This window comes from Delphinapterus leucas, chromosome 5, assembly GCF_059928025.1.
Source record: "Delphinapterus leucas isolate spDelLeu-1000000601 "Yukka" chromosome 5, BTC_Dleu_Yukka2, whole genome shotgun sequence".
Lineage (NCBI taxonomy): Eukaryota > Metazoa > Chordata > Mammalia > Artiodactyla > Monodontidae > Delphinapterus > Delphinapterus leucas.
This window is the reverse complement of record NC_143133.1, coordinates 64,486,133-64,508,927: the sequence shown is the minus strand read 5'-3', so window position 1 is coordinate 64,508,927 and position 22,795 is coordinate 64,486,133. Positions and strand designations below refer to the sequence as shown.

Below are 22,795 nucleotides of genomic sequence, written 5' to 3'. Positions count from 1 at the left end.
TAGAATGTGGCAAAAGTGATGCTGTGTGACTTCTAAGACTAGGTTAGAAAACATGACACATCTTCCACCCATTTCTCTTTCTTCTTCTTTTTCTTTCTCTCCCTGTCTCCCTGTTTCCCTGTCTTTCTCTCTCTTAATCAGCACCATGTTGTGAAGGAACCAGGCTACACACGGAGCCCATGTGTAGAAATTCTCACAGACAGTTCTAGCTGAAGTCTCAGTCAACAGCCAAACTGCCAAACGTGTGAGTGAATGAGCCTTCACAAAATTCCAGATCCCTTCCATCAAGTCACCCTCAGCTTTCTTGTCTTCTGTATGAGGCCTCAGACACCACAGAGAACAAACCATCTCAATTGTGCTTGTAATCTCTGCTGTGCCTTGTCCAAATCCCACCGAATCCATGAGCATAATAAAATTGTTGTTTTACATCAGTAAGAGTTTTGCGGAACTTTGTTACATAGCAATGGATAACTGGAAGAGGATTAAATCATCTTTTCTATGGCTGTATATGTTTCTACAGCATGGCTATAACACAGCTTATTCAAGCATTACCTTTGCAAGGGCACTTTGTTTTCAGTTTTGGTCACTATGAACATTACTAAATAAATATCCTTGAATATGTAATATATCTTGAGATTTATGTTCTTATTTCCATGAGAATTATTGAGTAGAATTGCTAAGTTAAATGTGTATTTTAGTTTTACTAGGTTTTTGTTTTTGTTTTTTTTTTTTTTTACCCTCTGTTTCTTAAGGGGTTTATCTTTGGGTGGGAGGTGAGGGAGGAGTGCTTTTAATTTATTTTTCTTTTCTACTATTTTCCACATTTCATCAGATTAAGTCTTTCTTTTTATTAATTCCCTCTTGTACTGTCTTCTTGGTTTTTTTCTAATTTTTTAAGATGAATATTGAGTTCTTGTATTTCTAATCTTTGCATACAGCTTTCATTGGGTCTTGTAGACTTGGTTTTGTTGGATTTTCCTTTCTCACTTTAGAGAGTTTACAATTTCAATTTTAGTTTCTAATTTGATGCAAAGATTATTTAGGAGGGTAGTCTTTTTTTTTCTGGATGGAATTTTTTCTGTTTTAACATTTTTTATTGAGGTATAATTGGCATACAACATTACATTAGTTTCAGGGGTACAACACAATGATTTGACCTGTATATTGTGAAATGATCACAGGATGGCAGTATTAAATTTCAAATAATTGATTAAATTATCTTTTAAAAATTTAATTAACTTCTAATTTAATCAGATAATGTGACCTGTAAAAATCTCTACTTTAAAATTTTCTTATTGGTTTTCTTTGTGTGTGTGTGTGTGTGGCAAAGTTTATGGCCACTTTTCATATATAGTCAATGGCCATTTGGAAATATATATTATTCTCTGAAGAATGTAAGATACTGTACATATTTAATAATGTATATATGTTGATTATATTAGTCTTTGTATGGTCTTTCTTAATATTTTGATCTACTAGATCTGTCTAGTTCTGAAAAAGGTATAATAAAAAACGACTCTAATTTTATTTTAATGCAGTTGTCCTTACATATATTTAGTTGTCCATACAAATACGTCCTTACAATATTTAGCTATTGTATTGTTTGATGCATATCTTCATATGTTACCTCTTTTATAGGCAATGTTCTTCTTCCTGTTCACTATCACTTTGTCTGATATTAATATTTCCTCTCCTAGTTTTAGTTTATTTGCATTATGTGCTTTTCCAATCTCTTTATTTTAAAATAATTCTTTATTACATAAAGTGTGCTTCTTGTACAAAACATATAGCTGGGTTTGTTGGGGGTTTTTTTGTGGTACACGGGCCTCTCACTGTTGTGGCCTCTTCCGTTGTGGAGCACAGGCTCCGGACGTGTAGGCCCAGCGGCCATGGCTCACGGGCCCAGCCACTCTGCGGCATGTGGGATCTTCCCGGACCGGGGCACGAACCCGTGTCCCCTGCATCGGCAGGCGGACTCCCAACCACTGCGCCACCAGGGAAGCCTGCTGGGTTTGTTTTTAATCTAATATGACAGTCTCTGTCTTTTGATAGGAATATTGAGCTCATTTGCATTTAATATAATCACTAATATTCTTGATTTATTTCTTCTCTCTTGCTTATGCTTTCTATTGAATTTACTTCATTAATTTCCCTTTTTCCTTTATGTTTACTAGTATAACCAAGTTATAATTTATCCCCTTTTCCCCTTACTAATTTCAAAATGATATTATTCTTTCCCATTCCACTAGTGGTTATCTTCTTTTTTTAATGTGCATCACCAAATGCATATTTTATTACTAGTCTTTGAAAAGATACTATTTCTCCACCACATTAGTCTATTTCTTGATACTTTCCCTCCATCTCAATAAAATAATACTTTTAGAATGCTTTTAATTTTCACTTCCCTTCCCCCAACCCCACCTCTTGGGTTCTGCTGAGAAATTTTACGACTTTTACTTCCAGGCTCTCATTAGGTGAGTCTCATTTATCTGAAGGCTATTTATTGAACATATGCAGTACACATTCCCATCCAATCCATCATTATCCATGTTTACTACAAAGCTCACTGTTCACTCACCATTTTTTCCTTTCTACTTCACCTTCTCCTTTCTTGAGATCTCTATTCTCATTAACTTGTTGTTAGAGTCCTTTTTTTATAGTTTCCTTGGATGGGGCATATGAGTGATATATTCTTGGTATCCTTACATTTCTGCATCCCTTTCACCCTGGCAGGTGGATAATGCTAGGTTGGAAAGAGACCTCTAGGGTTACATCTTTTTTCTCTCGAAAGATGTAGACATTATTCCACTGTCTGATGCCAGTCTGATTCTTTTCCATTTGTAAATAATTCCTTATTTCTGTCTAGAAATTTATAAGGTTTTTCTGTTCAACATTGAGATTCAGGAATTCTGTCAGAATACGTTTAAGTGCGTGCCTTTTCTCATCAATCCTGTCTAGAACTTGGTGTGCCTGCAAATTCAAGTCTTCATTCAGCTCAGGAAATTTTGCATCTATTAAATTTGGCTTTTCCCTTGTAATTCACTTACATATTAGATCTCCAGGATCTGCCCTCCCCCTCTTCTCCTAGCTGTGAAAGTATCCATTTGAGAGCTTAAAAAGGTATATTAATGCTTTTCCTGATAATATTGGATCATCATAGATATCAGCTAAATTATCTAAGTATAACATTTGGTAAAGCAGCCTAAAGTGAAATATAATAATATATATATAAGTTACACACTAGATAATTCACTCTATCAAGTATGACATTTTCATTGTATTTTAAAATATGTATCGGGACTTCCCTGGTGGTCCAGTGATTAAGACTCTGCGCTCCCAATGCGGGGTCCCGGGTTTGATCCCTGGTCAGTGAACTAGATCCCACGTGCATGCTGCAACTAAGAGTTCGCATGCCACAACTAAGGAGCCGGTGAGCCGCCACTAAGGAGCCTGCAAGCTGCAACTAAGGAGCCTGTCTGCCGCAACTAAGGCCTGGTGCAACCAAATAAAGAAAGAAAGAAATAAAGGTCCAGGCCTATTCACCATGTGGAGAAAAAAAGGAAAAGGAAAGAAAGGAGGGGTAATAGATGAGGCCTAGCACTGGCAAAGATATCAGGGAGGGTTTTGGTGAAAGGGAGAGTAAGAACTATGGGGTAGAGGCTTCCGGTTATCTACAGGATATGAGAGAGTGGGAGACAGAAAGACTATGTGGGAATGCAGACTTAAAGAGGTGTTCATACAAGTTACATAACACAAGTTATATAAAATACTAGTGCTTCTTGTAAGTTCTTTGAGAAATACAAATAAAGATTAGAATTACTTTTACTATCTTCTGAACACGATACGCTCTGAGGCTGAGTCATTAAAGACCCAGGATCTATTCTGTTCACTCTATTTGTGGGTTTGCATTCATGTGTGTGTACACAGAAAGAGATGTATAGTATATAAGTGGATTTATCTATATAAATCTTTTTCAAAAAACACAAATGGGATCATACTGTAAGTACCCTTTTGCACCTTGCTTCTTTTTCCCTCAAACACATAAGTACCCTTTTGCACCCTGCTTCTTTTTCTCTTTTGCACCTTGCTTCTTTTTCCCTTAAACACATAGATGTATTTATTTATATCCTGCCTGCTTTCTAAAAAGATCTGAGTTAGTTTATGGTGAAATCACAGGCATATGACCTAAAACTGTTAACATGACTCCAAGGACAGGAACCAAGAAATATGAGGGCCAAGGAAGAAAGTATATTCAGAAATTCTAGAATGATTTCATTTCACGAGTGTAATAAAAAATTAATAAGGTCCTTTAAAAACAGATTCCTAAGTAACCACATGCCAGACATTATTTTTAAAAGGAAGAAATTAATTTTACCTAAGACAGAACAATGAAAAGAAAAACTTAGCCCAGACCTTAAAAAGACAGTGAGAACTTCTTACTATACAGCTCCCCCTGCTTCTGAGTCTTAACAAAGAGATTCAAGAGAGTGCCATTAATTCTCCATCGTGGACTTCCGTAGTGGTGCAGTGGTTAAGAATCCACTTGCCAATGCAGAGGACATGGGTTCGATCCCTGGTCCAGGAAGACCCCACATGCTGCGGAACTAAGCCCGTGCGCCACAACTACTGAGCCTGCGCTCTAGAGCCCGCAAGCCACAACTACTGAGCCCATGTGCCACAACTACTGAAGCCCACGCACCTAGAGCCCATGCTCCAAAACAAGAGAAGCCCGTGAACTGCAATGACAAGTAACCCCCACTTGCCACAACTAGAGAAATCCCGCACGCAGCAACGAAGACCCAATGCAGCCAAAAAATAAATAAATAAATAAAATAAAAATAAATGTACTCAGACAAGTATGTTTAAAAAAATATTCCCCGTTGTTTATACCCACAGGGAAACTGAGATAATTCAAAAAGTAGGTGATTTTTAAAGTATATTTCATTGGTTTTCATATATTCAGATGGATAAATGAACAGGGAAGAGTCACTTCTAACATAACAGTGAAATCCCACTGCAAAGAATTATTTCAGAAAGAACTGAGAAACTGTTCATTTCCCACAATCCTCTCAGCTCCTCCCAATGACCCCATCCATCTCATCTCTCTACTTGGTGCAAAACAGCAGATAAAAGCAGAATAATCCTTATAAATCTTTCCTCAACATGGGCTGTGTTGAGTCACATCCTATCAGTGTGAAGGATGGGGACCATGCAAATAAAGAAAACATTTTTTAATCCATCCATATTTTCAGCAGACTGGCTTTCAATCTATCTTCCTCGAGACTCCATTGCCTGTCACCTTCCTGGGCAATATGTACATTAAACGGATGATCCAGAAATTTGATATCAGCTCTGTGACCTTCTCCACTCTCACAACCATCATCTCCATTCTCAGCCACAAATCAAACTCTGCTGGGAACAAATATTCACATCCCTAACATCTTGTACTCTGAAATTCTCTCCCTATCTACAACCTCCTTCCACTTTCCCTCACATGCTCTGAGTCTGTTCTTTCTCTTCACTATTCATCTCCATTTCCCCAGTCTACCAGCCCCCTCTGGGTGCCACTTGACTCCTTACCTAGTATGTATCTCCCAGTCAGCCATTTCAACTTTACATATATAACACCCTTTACATATATAACATCCTTCTCCCTTCCTTCCCACATTGACCACCTACCATACCTGTTTGCCAACCACTGATTCTACTTAACCCAACTGATGTCTCTGTTTCTCCTCTCTGACTCCTAAGAACTGCTGGAGAAAAATCACTTGATACAATACACAAATACCAAGTTTTTAAGATATACAAATCTCAATCTGAAACATGATTTTGCTATTTATTAGCTGGGAAAGTTGGGGCAAGTGACATAACCTCTCTGAACATCTTTTTCTAATCTGTGAAATGGTGTATGTCCATTAGGATGCTTTCAGCTGTAACAGAAAACCCAGCCAACCTACGTTGTCTCCCATAACAAGGTGGTTAAAATTGGTTCCAGGGTTGATTCAGTGGCTCATTGATGTCATCAAGAAAAAAGCTTCTTTCCTTTATGCTCTACAATCCTTATTTCGTGGAGTTGGGCCTTGGATGTGTCTCTTCATGGTTACGACATTGGAGACTGCAATTCCAGGCATCACAAATAGACACAAAGTCTTGCTGAAGAAGAGCGCACTTCCTCCCATGTGCCTTTCTGTATTAGTGAGGAAAACCTTTCCTAGAACCCTCCTAGCACAATCCTCCAGTCCCTTTGGCTTGGTCATATATCCACCCTCTAACCAGTCACTGACAAAGGGAAATGGGAGTGCTATGACTGCCTTTTCAACCAATCATAATTCACCCTCTGGGGCTAGAGAGGGGTCAATCTTTCCTGAGCACATTGCCACCAGATACCTGAACAAAAAGAGTTGGGATAATGAGAAAGAAGAATAGCTGTTGGGTAGGCTGACAACCTCTGCCATGTGGGTAATGATACCTACCCTGAGGGTGGTTATAAAGATTATGTTGGATACATTTGCAAAGTACCTAGCAGTGCCTGGCACATGGTAGACATGATGTGCTTTAAAGATGTCCACGGGCTTCCCTGGTGGCGCAGTGGTTGAGAATCTGCCTGCCAATGCAGGGGACACGGGTTCGAGCCCTGGTCTGGGAAGATCCCACATGCCGCGGAGCAACTAGGCCCGTGAGCCACAACTACTGAGCCTGCGCGTCTGGAGTCTGCGCTCCGCAACAAGAGAGGCCACGATAGTGAGAGGCCCGCACATCGCGATGAAGAGTGGCCCCCGCATGCCGCAACTAGAGAAAGCCCTCGCACAGAAACAAAGACCCAACACAGCCAAAAATAAATTAATTAATTTAAAAAAATGTCCACCAATTCTTTGACATTCTTTCCTTCAAAAAGTAGAGCTTATTCCCCTACCTATGAATGTAGACTGTTCTTAGTGACTTGTTTCTAACAAATAGAATTTGGCAAAAATAACGGTGTGAAACTCACAGACATAGAGATCAGACCTGTGGTTGCCAAGGCGGGGGCTGGGGGAGGGTTGGATTCGGATTTTGGGACAAGCAGATGCAAACTATTATATATAGAATGGATAAAAAACAAGGTCCTATTGTATAGCACAGGGAAATATATTCAATATCCTGTAATAAACCATAATGGAAAAGAAAAAAATAATGGTGTGAGACTTCCAATACTAGGTCATAAAAGATATTGCAGCTTCTGTTTTGCTCACATGGACTGCTCACTCTGGGGAGAGCTGCCATGTTCGAAGGACACTCAAGCAGCCTGTGGAGAAGCTCGCATAGGGAGAAATTGGGGATTCTCACCAACAACCAGCACCAACTTACAATACATATGAATGAGCCACCACCTTGGAAGTGGATTCCCAAGCCCCAGTCAAGCCTTCAAATGACCGACATCCCAATAGACATGTTGGCTACAACCTCCTGAAAGACTCCAACTTAGAATTCCCCAGGTAGACCACTCCCAGAATCCTGGGAAACTCTAAGAATAATAAATATTTATTGTTGTTTTAAGCCACTAAGTCTTGGAATAATTTCTTAGACAGCAATAGATAACTAATGGAGATTTTGGTACCAAAAGGGGGTTCTGCTATAACAAAAACCTAAAATGTGAGAGTAGCTTTGGAAGTTGGCATTTGGAAGAAGCTGGAAGAACCTTGAGGAGAAAATTAGTGAAAACTTAAAGGGCCTTGACGGGACTGTTAGTGAAGCCTGGTGGGCTCTGAGGAGACTGCCAGGGAGGGCAGGGAGGTTCATTAGCTTACTATGACAGTGCAAGTAAAATGTATCTTGGTTTTCTCCTTGATAAATTTGAAGTCTGAGCTTCTTAGACCATTGCTTGGAGGTAACAGATATCATAGTTAAATGCACAGGCTTTGGAACCTGAGTGCCTTAGTTTGAACCTTGGTCCCATCACCTCTTGTCTGTGTAAACTTCAGGTCACTTAACCTCTTTGTTCTTCAACTTCCCTCACTGGATTGTTATGAGAATTAAATAAGTTACTGCATGTAAACTTAAAAGAGTACATATTTCTTTCTGTGTCCCATTGCAGAGTTAATTATGGTTGAGAACCTGCAAACCAGGATTGGGGTAGAAGCCAAGAAACACTACCTTGAGTAAGGAAAGGATAAAGTGTTCATGGGGGCCTATCATACTAGGGTAGCATTTCTTAAGGTGTGGCCCACCTGCATTAGAATCATCTGGGGGTATTTATTTAAAATTCAGAGCCCAACCTCCTGAAATTGTTTCAGGAGATCTGAAGGAATGCAAAAATCTGTATTTTAACTGAGCATTTTGTGGATGATTATTGTGTATGCTGAAGTCTGAGAGACTACTCTGGGGAGAGTCCAAGTAAATAGCCTAAAGATTAATCTCTTTGAACCCTACTTTTTTTTTTTTAGCATCTTTATCAGAGTATAATTGCTCTACAATGGTGTGTTAGTTTCTGCTTTATAACAAAGTGAATCAGCTATACATATACATATATCCCCATATCTCCTCCCTCTTGCGTCTGAACCCTACTGTTATATTTTTAAAATTAAGGCAGTTTTCCATTCTTCTCCACAATTTATCCATTTTTGTTTTAATGTACAAATAAGGTACATTAAATAATAATGTGGATTATTTGCAATTGAATAAAATTAATGCTTCTGAAAGACATGCTAAGTTTATCCTGGGCTTGTGGTAACCCCTGGCATACCTCCACATACCTTAGTTGACATGCAAGGCTTTTGTGATAAATTCATCAACCTAGTTTATTTCTAGTGCCTGATTTGACAAGTACCATAAGTGTTGTAAATATGGACATTTGATAATTCATCCTCCAGCTCCACTTTCTTCTAATGAGACTTTTTGTATTGTAGAGGCTGGAAAGTTTAAAACTACATTTCCTAGACTCCTCTTGCAGGTAAAAATCTGGGTATAAAATAATTTCCACCAGTTAGATATACTCTTATGAGATTTGGGAGGCGGAAATAAGTTGGAGGCCATCTATCTACTGCTATTGCTCATTCTGCTAAAAAGTCAGGTTATGGAGATGCCGGGGTTTTCGGCAATATTTTTCTAGTGTCTAGTCACAAGCTCTGGGTATGTTGAGAGTAAGTCGTAGTGGCCTCCTGATTGCCCATCTTTTAATAATGACAGAGGTGGCAGCTACTATGGCAGGTTAATTCTGCTGTATTCTGGAAGTCATTCGCATAGCCAAGTCTAGAATCCACTTTTTCAGCTCTTCTACCAACTTTTTAAATTATATTTTTTATTATAGAGTTTTAAATACTTTCAAAAATAGGCATTATAGAATAATGAATCCCCAGCTTGAACATTTACCAACTTAGGCCAATCTTATTTCATAAGTACCCCCACCCAATTCATCTTATTTTCAAGAAAATCCCAGACATCATTATCATTTTATGTAAATATGTATCATTTTTTCAAAAAGCAAAGATTCTTTTAAAAAATACAACCACTGTGAGATTAGAAAATATATATTGGTCTTTGCCCCTGGTTCCTGGCACAGAGCTCTTGAAACCCTTGTAATTTCCTAAGTGATAAGAACATAAGGGGCATCTCTTATTCTAATATTTGTCTTTGACCCTGTCCCTGACACAGGGCTCCTAAAACCTCTATAAATTCCTAAGTGATAAGAGCACTAGGAGAATCTTTTATTCTACTGAGGGGACTCTGGGTAGCCTCCTGGATGGGGGATGGTCCTCAGAAAGACCAAGTCATGATTAGAAGCTTGGAATTTTCGGTCCCATCCCTTATCCTCCAGAGAGGAGAGAGGGGATGGAAACAGAGTTTTAAATTTATCATGCCCAGGGACTTCCCTGGTGGCGCAGTGGCTGGGAATCTGCCTGCCAATGCAGGGGACATGGGTTCGATCCCTGGTCTGGAAAGATCCCACATGCCACAAAGGAACTGAGCCTGTGCGCCACAACTATTGAGCCTGTGCTCTAGAGCCCATGTGCCACAACTACTGAGCCTGTGTGCTGCAACTACTGAAGCCTGCACACTCTAAGGCTGCTCTAGGGCCATGTGCCACAACTACTGAGCCTGCGTGCTGCAACTACTGAAGCCCATGCACCTAGAGGCCGTGCTCCGCAACAAGAGAAGCCACCACAGTGAGAAGCCTGCGCACCGCAACAGAGTAGACCCCGCTTGCTGCAACCAGAGAAAGCCCGTGTGCGGCAATGAAGGCCCAACACAGCCAAAAATAAAGAAAAAAATAAAAATAAAAAAATTCATCATGCCCATGTGAGGAAGCCTCCATAAAACCCCAATACAATGGGGCTCAGAGAGCTTCCAGGTGGGTGAACACCTTCACACCAGAAGGGTAATACACCCCAACTCCACAGGGACAGAAGTTCCTGAGCTCAGGACCCTCCCAGACCTTGCCCTATGTATTTCTTCATATGGTTGTTCATCTGTATCCTTTATCATGTTCTTTAATAACCTAGTAAACATAAGGAAGTGTTTCAGTGAGCCACTGAGTTCAGTGAGCCACTCCAGCAAATTAATTGAAATTGAGGAGAGGGTCATGAGAATCTCCAATATGTAGCCAGGTCAGACAGAAGTGTGGGTAGGGGCTTCCCTGGTGGCACACTGGTTAAGAATCCACTTGCCAATGCAGGGGACACGGGTTTGAGTCCTGGTCTGGGAAGATCCCACATGCCACGGAGCAGCTAAGTCCGTGCACCACAACTACTGAGCCTGCGCTCTAGAGCCCACGAGCCACAACTACTGAGCCCACACACCTAGAGCCCGTGCTCCGCAACAAGAGAAGCCACCGCAATGAGAAGCCTGTGCACTGCAACAAACAGCAGCCCCCGCTTGCCGCAACTAGAGAAAGCCCGCACACAACGAGGACCCAACACAGCCAAATATAAATAAATAAATTTATTTTTTAAAAAAAGTTGTGGGTAACCTGGGGACCTACTACTTGTGATTATCATCTGAAGTGGGGGGGGCGCAGGTAAGTCTTGTGAGACTGAGCCCTTAACCTGTGGAATCTGATGCTATCTCTGGGTAGATAGTGTCAAATTGAGTTGAATTGTAGAACACCCACTGGTGTCACAGACAATTGCTTGGTGTGGGCGAAAACTACACACTTGGTGACCAGAAGTGAAGTGTTCTGTGTGAATAGTAAAGGAGACACACAGAAAAGAAACACACAGGAAGCACGACTGGGTTTTCCTAATGCAACCACAGTATCATCATCCCTAAAAGAAGACAAAAAAGTTCTTTAATATAATTAAGTAACCTATCAATCTTCACATTGCCAATTGTCTTGTTATTGTCATAAAATTTTTCATAGTTTTTTTTCTGAACCAGCACCCAAATAAGGACTACAAATTGCAATGGCTAATATGCCTCTTAAATCTCAGTTTATAGGTTCCCTTTCCCTTTTTTTTTTCTTCTCTTTGTAATTTTTGAAGAAACTGTGTTGTTAGAGTTTCCCACAGTCTGTATTTTGATGATTGCATCCCACGGTGTTAATATATTCCTCTGTCTTCTGTAATTCCTATAAATTGCATGTTGGATCTATAGGCTTGGTCAGATTTAAGTTGAATTTGGTTTTGTTTTTGACAATATAAGGTGATTTCCACTGATTTTTGAGCAACTGGTTCATTCTATGTATTAGATACCTTTCTGGGATAGTAGAAGCCACCAAAAAAACCCAAAACAAAAACATAATATTCTGCATTCAATCAGATGGGACCACAACTATACAGTTAATGGGGATAAACAACCTGACCCCATTAAAGGCAGGAAATCTTTCCTAACAATATTATCCAATTGATTTTTTAATTCACTGTACTCCAAAGAGGTAGTATTACCAAGATCCACCTAAAGAGAAGCCAATTCATTAGCTTATTATGACAGCCCAGGTAAAATGTGCCTTCCTTTTCTCTTGATAAACTGTAAGTCTGAGCTTCCTGGACTGTTGATTTTAGCTTATATAAAGCTGATAGTGGGAAACCTCCCAAAGGGCATTTGGATAATGGCTTCTGGAACTGTTTGCTCAAAATTACAACATGTGTCTAACTACCAAAAAAATCTGTTTTCATTTCTGACTGCTACAGCCAAGCACAGGTCTCCCAAGAGATACACTATTTACTGTCTACATTGTTTCTGGGAAGCTTGCCGTTTCCAATAAGATTTAAATAGCTTAAGATCCTGGATAACCTCTTCTTTACTTCATTTTACTAACATGGCTAAGCAATTTTAGCAACCTCATTGTATTATTAGTCAGGGTTCAGTTAACAGAACAAGAACAATTCCAGGTATTTTTTCAGAAAAAGATCTCAGTTACTGTAACCATTGGCTCTACCATGCAGTTTTAGCATTAGCAGAAGTTGGGCATAGATGACCCAAACCAAACTAAAGCATGTCTAAGCATCAGTTTCTAGAAACAAGCAGACTTTGGCCTCCCCCCAACACCCGGCCCACCAAGTTATTTATTTAGTGGATTTCATAGCTGAGGGTTGAGTTAGTCATTCTGCCTAGTTCATGGCAACTATCACCTTTGTTCTGTGTAAGGCCCCTACATTTTATTGATTTATTCCTTTTTTGCTGCCTTCCTCATTTCCATATCCTTTCCTCACCCCCAGGCAAACTTTGTATTTGCATGTGTATCATTGTTATCTGTTGTAAAACATGCATTTTTGTGTGTATTTTTAATTTACAAATAGTATTGTGCTATATATCTTTTTTTCCCACATAGCACTGTTTTTAAGATTTATCCACATTGCTATGTGTACATCATTGCCCATTCTAACTCCTTCACAGTACTCAATAGTGTATTATCCACCACCTTCACATTCTCCCAGTAATGAAGACCTAAATTACCTCCAATTTCCTGCGTCCTTGTGAACTTGTGTAGAAATTCCTTAGGGATACACCCCCCAGCAGTACAACTGCTGTGCCAAAGGATATATAAACATTTTAACTCAACTAAGCACTACCAGAATGCTCTCCAGGTCTCTCACCAGTAGTGCATGAGAGTAACATGTAGCATTGTCCAGGTTTCCATTTTGCCAGACTAATAAGTGTGAGAGAATACCTCATTTTTATTTTAATTGTATTTCTCTTATTAGGAATAAACTTGAGCATCTGTTTATTGGCTTGCTGGCTTTTAGTCTCTCCTTCTGTAAACGGCCTTACCATATTCTTTGACCATTTTCCTGTTAGATTTATTTTTACCAGAGTTCCTCTATATTTAGAAACTAGTTCCTTGTCCCTCAGACATTGCAAATATTTTCTATTGTCACTCATGTTCTTCATTGGGCAGAAAACCTTAATTTTGTTATCAAATGCATCACAGTTTTGCCTTATGGCTTTTGTTTCTGGGTGTTTTAAATTCCTCCCCGTCCCTACGTGACAAAGATGTTTTCCAAAACTATTTTTCATATTTAATGAAATCTCAGATGCAGTATATGAAGACGCATACTGATATCAGAGATGTTTAACTGTGGGAAAAAATGGCCAATGGCAATTTGTAAAAAATCTATGGTAAGGCTCATCCCATTTTCAGAAATAATAAATCGTGATTCTTAAAATTGATGACACAATTTTATAGCTTCACGGGTCACAACTGAATCATTAGTCCTTCTGGAGCCCACCTATGTATATGTTTAGGTAGGAATCCATTTTGATTTTAATTCATATAGATCTAGCTTCCTGATCTCAGGAGGCAAGATTTCCATATTTTACCTTTAAATATATTTGTGATTTTTAAATACTCTTGATCAGACTAAAGTAATTCCATTCTATTCTTAAGTATCTGAAGTATTTTACCATGATAGGTGTTGAATTTTATCAAATACTTTTTCCATATCTAGCAAGTTAACCATGATTTTTTTCCTTTTTTCTCTCCTTCTGTTACTGTGGTAAATTATATCCTTGTAAAACCCTCTTAGTTGCGATATATTATCTTTTTTATATATCACTGGATTTGTTTTTGTAGTATTTTGTTAGGATTTCTGCATATATGGTCATTAAGAACATAGGATATATCTTTTATTATGTTTTAATCTATTGTTGCCAATGAAGACAGTTTTTACATGTCTGTTTCTGCTCTCTTATTTCTACTAGTTGGCACTCTTGGTGAATTAGTTCCTTGTATGCTTGGTTATTTTATTATAAACTGCTTGTTTTCCTTGGAAGTAACTTGTGGGACTTTTTTTTTTAATCCACCAAGATGACGGTGTATTCTCCCTGAGAAGACGTGCATTTGCCTCTGCCAGGCAGCTAATGGTGGCATTATCGGGCTGGAACCTCTTCAAACGCACTTCATTGAAGTTTTTTGGACTACCTACATCATGTGACTTTGGGCTGCTAATCTGTGAGGGCCAGTAGTGGTTTTAAGTTTTTATGATTTTTTTTTTTTTTTTTGGTCTCTTGCTCTGCTCAGTGCCAAGGCAACCGAGTCTTTTGCAGTCCAAAAGACTGAGTCCTTGCAGTCTTTTGGCAGTGGGAAGGAGGAGAAGGGAAAAATTACTTCTGATTCATCCCCACTAAGGGTGAAGCCCCTTCAGGTGCTATATTTATGGGGTGTCTCTTAGCCTCCAGGTTTGCTGGCCATTGTCTTTTCTCACTGCTCCCCAGTGAGACTTTGAAAACTGAAGCCAAGGTGACTCGTCATGCTCAATGGTGAAAGGCTGAAAGCCTTCCCTCTACAATCAAGAACAAGACAATGGTGCCTGCTCTTACCACTCCTACTCAACACGGTACTGAAATCTTAGCTAGAGCAATTATTCAAGAAAAAGAAATAAAAGGCAACCAAGTCTGAAGGGAAGAGGTTAAACTGTCTGTTTGCAGATGATATAATCTTAATACAGAAAAGCCTAAACACGCCAACAAAAACTGTTAGAACTAATAATCGAATTCAGTAAAGCTGCAAGATACAAAATCAACATACAAAAAGCAGTTGTGTTTCTATACACTAACAATGAACTATCTGATAAAGAAATAAAGAAAACAACCCCATTTACAATAGCATCAAAAACAATAAAATACTTAGGAATAAATGTAACCAAGGAAGTGAAAGGTATGTACACTGAAAACTGTAAGAGGTTGATGACAGAAAACAAGACACAAATAAGTGGAAAAATTATCTCATGCTCATTGATCAGAAGAGTTAACATTAAAATGTCCATACTACCCAAAACCATCTATAGATTCATTGCAATCCCTATCAAAATTCCAGTGGCATTTTTCACAGAAACAGAACAATCCTAAAATTTGTATGGAACCACAAAAGATCCTGAATAGCCAAAGCAATCTTGAGAAAGAACAAAACTGGAGGCATCACACTTCCTGATTTAAAACTACACTACAAAGCTATAGCAATCATCAAAACAGACATAGACCAATGGAACACAACAGAGAGCCCAGAAATAAACCCACTAACATCTGACAAGGGAGCCAAGAATACTCAAGGGGAAACAGATACTCTCTTCAATAAATGGTGTTAGGAAACCTGGATAGTCACATGCAAAAGAATGAAATTGGACCACTGTCTTACACCAGTCACAAAATTAAATTTAAACTGAGATTACCCAGAGAAGCACTCCAGAACCTATGAAAGGTACAATTGTATGGTTATACATGTACAAAAGCCATAAATTTGCAGTATTTAATCTTTTCCCTACAAAAAGTCACTTAAAAATTCAATCAAGACAGCAAAGTTCAAGTTTACCACCTCCAAAAAGAATTACTTGTTCCCCACAGTGCTTCCACAATTCTTTATACACAGCTTCTAGTTCTTAGGACATTTACATGTTTACATCTCCCTACCCCAGTTTATTTAGCTTTACATCACTTGTACCAAGTACTGCTTGTACACATGGATGTGATTAATGAATGTTTAAGAAAACACAGAAGTCACTATTCAAATATATTTAGCAGTATCACTAGAAATAACTTATGTACTTAATCTAGTTGCCACAACTGAGTTATTAAATTAAAAGTGATCCCACTAGCAGTTAAATTGTCAACTGAAAACCCATTCCATCAGCCATGTTGGTTACTATTTGAATATTTAAATTTAAATACATACAACTGTGATATCTTTTTTATTATTCCTAGCACATAGTAGTCATCAACAAAGATCTGTTGAATAAACATATAAGAACTAATTTTCACATTACTTGCATTCAGTAATCAAAAATGATGTGGCAGAGACTGCTCTTCATTCCCCTAATATACATTCTCTTTCCTCTAAGAGAATGCCCAAATTTTAGCTGAATATTTGGCAGTCTGAAATAAAGACAATTTCCCAGCCTCTCTTGCAGCTAGATGTGACCACATGACTGAGTTCTGGCCAATGAGATGTAAGTGGAAGTGTCCTGTGGCAGCTTCCATAATTCTTCTATAAAAGATCATGGCACTTGCCTGTTGCTCCCTTCTTTGTCTTCCCTCCAACAGAATGTAGATGTGATGATCAGAGCTGTAGCCACCCACACTGCTTTAGGAAAATGAGAGCCACACCTTGGATATGGTAGAGTGGTGAGCTAAAAGGATCCTAGATCCCCCAAAACTGTGGAAAAGAGCATGCCCATCAGTCCTGGACTCTCTATCTCTCTGAATTTTAAATTAAGAGAAAAATGAACTTTTATCTTTGCCATTGGGAAAATCCATAATACCAGCTTCCCCTGGATAAAGGAGGAAGGCAGATTTATAAACAACAGACTTTCATAGACATATACTGTGGAGCCACATCTCTCTCAGTTGGGGATAATAGGATATTATCTCTTTTTCAGTAATTATTTTTACTGTTATGACAAATGCTGTTGCTCTATACTAGGAGTCAGAGAATCTAAGTTGAAGTCTTACCTCCATCACTAACTAGGCAAATCAGTCTAAGCTTTTGTAACACACCTATGTAATAAAATTCTCTTGAGTCTTAAAATATAATGTATATGAAAATTGTTCCACCATATAAATCACTATACACAAAATAGTTGATGAGACTGTAAGATACCTGTGGATAGAAGCTCTGTCTGTCTCACTTTGTATCCCTAGTAACAAATGCTCAATAAATATTTGTTGAATAAATATTTTTAAGTCCTTGCTAAATGAGTAAATTATTCTGCTTTGGAGATGAATAAAGCTCAAAGGTCTTTAATATTAATTAAAGTATTACTTGAATCCTTTAGAGATGCAATTCTTAATTTTGACATCAGTCAAAAGATATAAGGTTATGAAAAGATAAACCTAGCTAACCCATTTACCTGGTTCAAAAGTAGACCCCTATTTGCTATAGCAAAATAATTTAAACTAGAATAAAAGGTGTGGTACAAAAATGAAAATTTTTGACCCTTTTCCCTTGAAATTACAAAGTTACACATACACATATATTTTAATATTTAAACCACTAACCCTACCACATCAAATGAAGGATATCCTCACACTAGACAGTGGTTAAAGTATTTTATTAAATTAAGTACATAATTTGCAAATGGTTTCATAAGAAATTTTAAAAGCAAAGTTATAAAACATTTTCAATAAAAAAGTACAGAGTTAACAGCAAAATTACATTTTCTTTATAGTACAAATAAAAGTATTTTGTTTCTTATATACTATCTGAAAATTTTATAATATATTCTCCAACTGACAGCTGCAATATATTTTAATGAGAAGTCTCATGGTTAATTCAATCATTTGTTAATCAGGGTTCATCATTTGGACCATAAAATTCAATTGCTCAACTTTAAGGAAAATAATAAAATTCATCATCATGTAATGTGGAGTTATAAAAAGCTCTTCGGGATGTAGATGTATTCTAGCCTTATTTCTCTAATAAATTCTGCAAAGAGACATGAAGTAACACTGTAAACTTGAATTACAATTTAAAAATAAGCACCATTAACATACATTCTACACAAACTTACTTCACCTTTTAAATGACAATTTTTTTTGGCCACGCAAACATTTAAATCTGTCTTCTTTACCATGTAAATAAAAATAAGCAATATTTAACCACTACACAGAAAAATTATCAAACTTCACCTCAATTGCACAATGGAAAAGCACTCAGAAAAAGCACTTGGAAAAAAACAGCACACATTATTTCTTTTTTATACATTTTGTCATTTTCTTAAATTGAGAGCAGTTAAAACATTGTCAGAGCAATTTCCTGAGTTTCAAAGTTTCCAATTTCCAGCTCAGAAATAACCAATCTTACTTTTATACATGTCCTTTTTCTAAGCATACAAAACACTTGAATTTAAAAAGAAAAAAGACCAAAATAAAGGATTGGAAACAATCCAACAGAATTATTTAGCTTTTCTTTTCAAAATGTGTTATAATACACAAGACACTTTAAAGTCAGGATTTCTACTATACAATATGTCCTATATTTAAAGGCCTTAGAAATGCAAGTAGTATTGAAACACTAATAAATTGAAGAAACCTCAACTTGAAAACAATATAGAGATATATGAACAGCCAATAAATGTAAGACAACATGCTTCCATTTCTCCTGTTGAAGGAAGGAAATGAACAGTTGGAAATACTGTTAAGAGTCCCCTCATTCCAACCCCACTTTCCCTGTGGTTTCCACATTAGTTCTCTTTTTCCCCTGGTAGATACTGGTAAGAGACTATTGAAAGAATATAACTGTTACTAAACTCTTGCAAATTATACAAGTGTTATACTTTTTTTTTTTTTTTTTGCGGTACACGGGCCTCTCGCTGTTGTGGCCTCTCCCGTTGCGGAGCACAGGCTCCGGACGCGCAGGCTCAGCGGCCATGGCTCACGGGCCCAGCCGCTCCGCGGCATGTGGGATCTTCCCGGACCGGGGCACGAACCCGTGTCCCCTGAATCGGCAGGCGGACTCTCAACCACTGCGCCACCAGGGAAGCCCTATACTTTTAAAATGTTAATAACTTTGCAAAGAGCCATTCTAGTAAGTCATATATTAGCACAAATATACCAATATATACATCAAAACTTCGATAATCCCCACATTATCATTAGTTTTGACACACAGGATTTAGAAATGGGCAAAAGAGAAAAATTTGATAATCCTCAAACTCTGTTTACCTTTGGCATACAGGATTTAGAAACAGGCAAAACAAGAAAGGGGCAATTATAAAATTTTCTTTCATAATTATGTGTTGGTTAAACTATGCTACATAGTGGGGTAGGAGGCAGTTTGGTACTAAACAACTTCATAAAAACATTTATGATGCTCAAAATTTGCCTATATATTTATGGATGATTAAGAAGAAATACCCTAGATTTACCAAATAAAGCATAAAATTAGAGTTGATACAGTACAAAACATAGGTTCTTTCATTTGGTTTCTGCCCACAAAATACCCCACCTCTTGTTCTGTTTGACTGCTCCCACATCAATCATAATTATAATAAATAATACTGAAATAAGTCTAGCTGAAGTGCTCAAAAGTGATGTTTTTTAAAAACTGGGTAAGGAAATATAAAAACACAGAAAATGAGTATGCAGCTGCACACACTAGAATAATTCTAGGTTTTAGTATTGTTATTCACATTTCTTAAATCATATCAATTTATATGTAGAAAGATTTTATTTCATTAACAGTTGTAGTTTTGTAATAAGTTGCTGCAAGGAATTGCTTTATTTTTAATGTACACAATTCTTCTAGACATCACAAAAAACATAATGCCAAACTGTTGGCATTCTTTTCTTTTTTTTAACAAATTACCACAAACATAACAAATGTGAATAATACTTCAATACCAGTCACTATTTCTAAGTAATAAACATATATTTTTATTTTTGTGGAAATAAATTCAATGATATGGCTCTTCTTTTACAAGCATGCTTTCATGATATATAAAAACATTTTTTGAATTTTATTTTCATTAAAATGTTCTTTTGGGAAACCATTCTGAAATTCAGGATTCTTTCAGTAATAGCTCAATCGTATCATTCCTGATCCAATTATTTTTTTAAGCTTATCAAAAAACAATACAATTGTTTGCTAAAATTACGTATGTTGAAAATATCCTTCATATCCAAAGTCAAATTTATTTAAGCCAGTGTCTCACATTGGAAAATTATACTTCGCCACACTAAACTTGTGTGTAAAGGAAATTATAACTGACATACTAACAGGACTTTTTTAGCTCACCAAAAAACAGAAGTCAATGAAAGTTTCCTTTCAGAAAGTTGGTTCTTTTTAAAAATAAAGGTAAAAAACTTTTAAATTGTAAGAATTTCTTTTATGATTATATCAAAAAAGTTTTCTATATCTATTTAAGTTAATAGGATTTTGACCTACTGTAGTTTAGAAATTACATGCCTCAAATATAAAATATAGCTCTTTAGTACTGTCTTCAATACCACTTACACAGACAGTTCTGTAAGACTAGAAGCAGTTTTTATAAGACAGCAGCACTTGGTAGATATCTAACCATTTCTCCTTCTCTGAAAACTTGCCTGCCTGTGGAAGGTATAAAACTGCAATATAATCTCAGACTCCAACTTTACTCCTAGAAAATGTACACACACAGAACAAAGGAACAAAAGGTAAGAGATCACGATCATATACAAAGCAGAGGAAAGTGCAACAGCATGTCTTCCTTCCTGTAGGATACAGCAAAATGATTTTTTTTTGTATTGTTTTGAAATCAAAAAGCACTCAAGTGTTTTTGTTAGATCTCCTTTCTTTCATTACTACTGGTACTAGTACTTTTTTTTTTTAAATTAATTTATTTACCTTTGGCTGCGTTGGGTCTTCGTTTCTGTGCGAGGGCTTCCTCCAATTGCGGCAAGCGGGGGCCACTCTTCATTGCGGTGCGCGGGCCTCTCACCATCACGGCCTCTCCTGTTGCGGAGCACAGGCTCCAGACGCGCAGGCTCAGTAGTTGTGGCCCACGGGCCCCGACGCTCCGCGGCATGTGGGACCCTCCCAGACCAGGGCTCAAACCTGTGTCCCCCACACTGGCAGGCAGATTCTCAACCACTGCGCCACCAGGGAAGCCCAGTACTTCTTTTTTAAATACAAGCTTTTGAAGGGCTTGTATTATGAACCAGGTCTCAAAGCACTTTAAATACCTCTCATAGAAGCCTTTAAGACTTTACTAAATGTCAAACAACAATTAATATAAAGGTTACATTTTCTGTCTGAGAAAGAATCAGAGCATTTCAATCTTTAAAACTGCAGCTGATAATTTTCTTAGATATTTTGTAATCAGTAAAAATTCTCTTTAATACTTTTAATAGACTACATATTTGGCATGTGATTCAGTAAAAAATTAAACTTCTCTTGAATTTTGAAAAACATAATGTTTTTCTGTTTTATAACTGGACATTACTTCTAATAAAACACACATTTACAGTACAGTTGACTAAATTACTGCAAATAAAACTAATTTTAACCTACAAACCTTCACACTTTTAAGTCAAGGACATTTATTTTACTTTAGCATGACTTTCAAGCACCCTGGTTTAATTTCAGAGAACCTGCAGAAATGAAAAAAAGAGTTATTTTAAAGATAAGAATTTCAAACTGATTAAGAAGCATAATCTTGTAATCAATTCAAGTGCCTATGGTAAACATAATATTCACTATCAAAACACTCTCCTTTAAGTTAAATCCAGCACTAATATCTATGCTTATGTTCCTTTTAATCTATTGTCAAAATAAATACATGACTAAGGCTGGGGGTTATTCCTAATTAAGTATGACAATTTAAGATTTTTTAAAATTCTCAAGCCTGAATTTGACCCTCATGAACAACAGCACGCTGCATGAAGGAGAAGATGATGTCTGCATTACATTATTTCTATGCATTGTAACAGTACAAAGCAATCTCTAATAGGTAAGTCTGATTCATCAGGCCATGAAATGCTTTCAACTCCCTCACTGTGAAATTTAAAGAAACACAAGTCTCTAAAACAGATCATCAATCCCAACATGATAATGTTGTGGTCTAACTACTCCTTTTGTAAAAGTAACTCTAAAATGTCATCTATTTTCATGCTCAGAATTAACACTACCATTTTCTATAATATAGCCAACATTTTATTACATGACATAAACAAAATATGCTACATTCATTGAAACTGAAGTAAGGGAAGGAGGGTACTTAGAGTCCTCATAACCACTTAATGAAAAAGGACATTTCATGTTTGTCAGCTAAGATCAATAATGGCACTTAATTTATGAAGATGTGTAAATTCGTAACTGACTGGAGAGTTCCACTAATGTTTAAATACATCCAAATTATAACCACATTTTAGCAGAAGCTCCAACTCCTTCCAAAATCCACAGACATGTTATTTCTTTTCAAAGGAATTAATTAAACAGCAACCTTAAACTATGATATGTATAATCTAACTACCTTGAATGATACATTATCAAAAAAACACAAACATACTTAGTTTCTTTTAGATTTTTAATTTATGATAGAAATAGTTTTGTCAAATGATTACTTCAATAACAAACATTTTTCTTTCATTTCTGGTTTAGTGGACATCATAAATCTAGAAAGGAATGTTATATATCATAATCTAGTCATGAATTTATGGCTAGAATCAGATGGTTAAATTTAGTTAACTATTTTAACAAATTGTTCTGAGCAAACTATTAGTGTTTACCATCTGCATATGGGCAACTGCCATTATCGATAACAGAAATCTATACTCACCTGAAGCTATGGCTTGTGAGGTATTTAATGACAGCTGGTTTGATGCGAGCAACTCCTCCCTGGCTGTGGTTTCCTCTCCCCGTAATCACAGAAAGATAGGGCTTACCACCATTCTGCTTAAATTCTGTTACAAC

The 22,795-nt window shown here is 37.2% G+C and overlaps 1 protein-coding gene across 8 annotated transcripts in view; it reads right to left on the bottom strand.

Moving 5' to 3' along the window:
- Positions 1-1,501: 1,501 nt before the first annotated feature.
- The window catches only part of N4BP2 (NEDD4 binding protein 2), a 108,473-nt gene continuing 87,179 nt past the window's right edge, over positions 1,502-22,795 (bottom strand). For 7 of the 8 annotated variants that reach the window (XM_089911812.1, XM_089911813.1, XM_089911818.1 and 4 more), the window contains 2 exons: positions 22,662-22,785; positions 1,502-21,474 (listed from right to left, as the gene is read on the bottom strand). In XM_089911812.1, coding sequence (XP_089767938.1) covers positions 21,429-21,474; positions 22,662-22,785 — 170 coding nt within the window. In that variant the 3' untranslated portion in view covers positions 1,502-21,428. The remainder of the gene's footprint in view (positions 21,475-22,661; positions 22,786-22,795) is intronic. The other variant, XR_016393262.1, reaches the window with a different exon arrangement.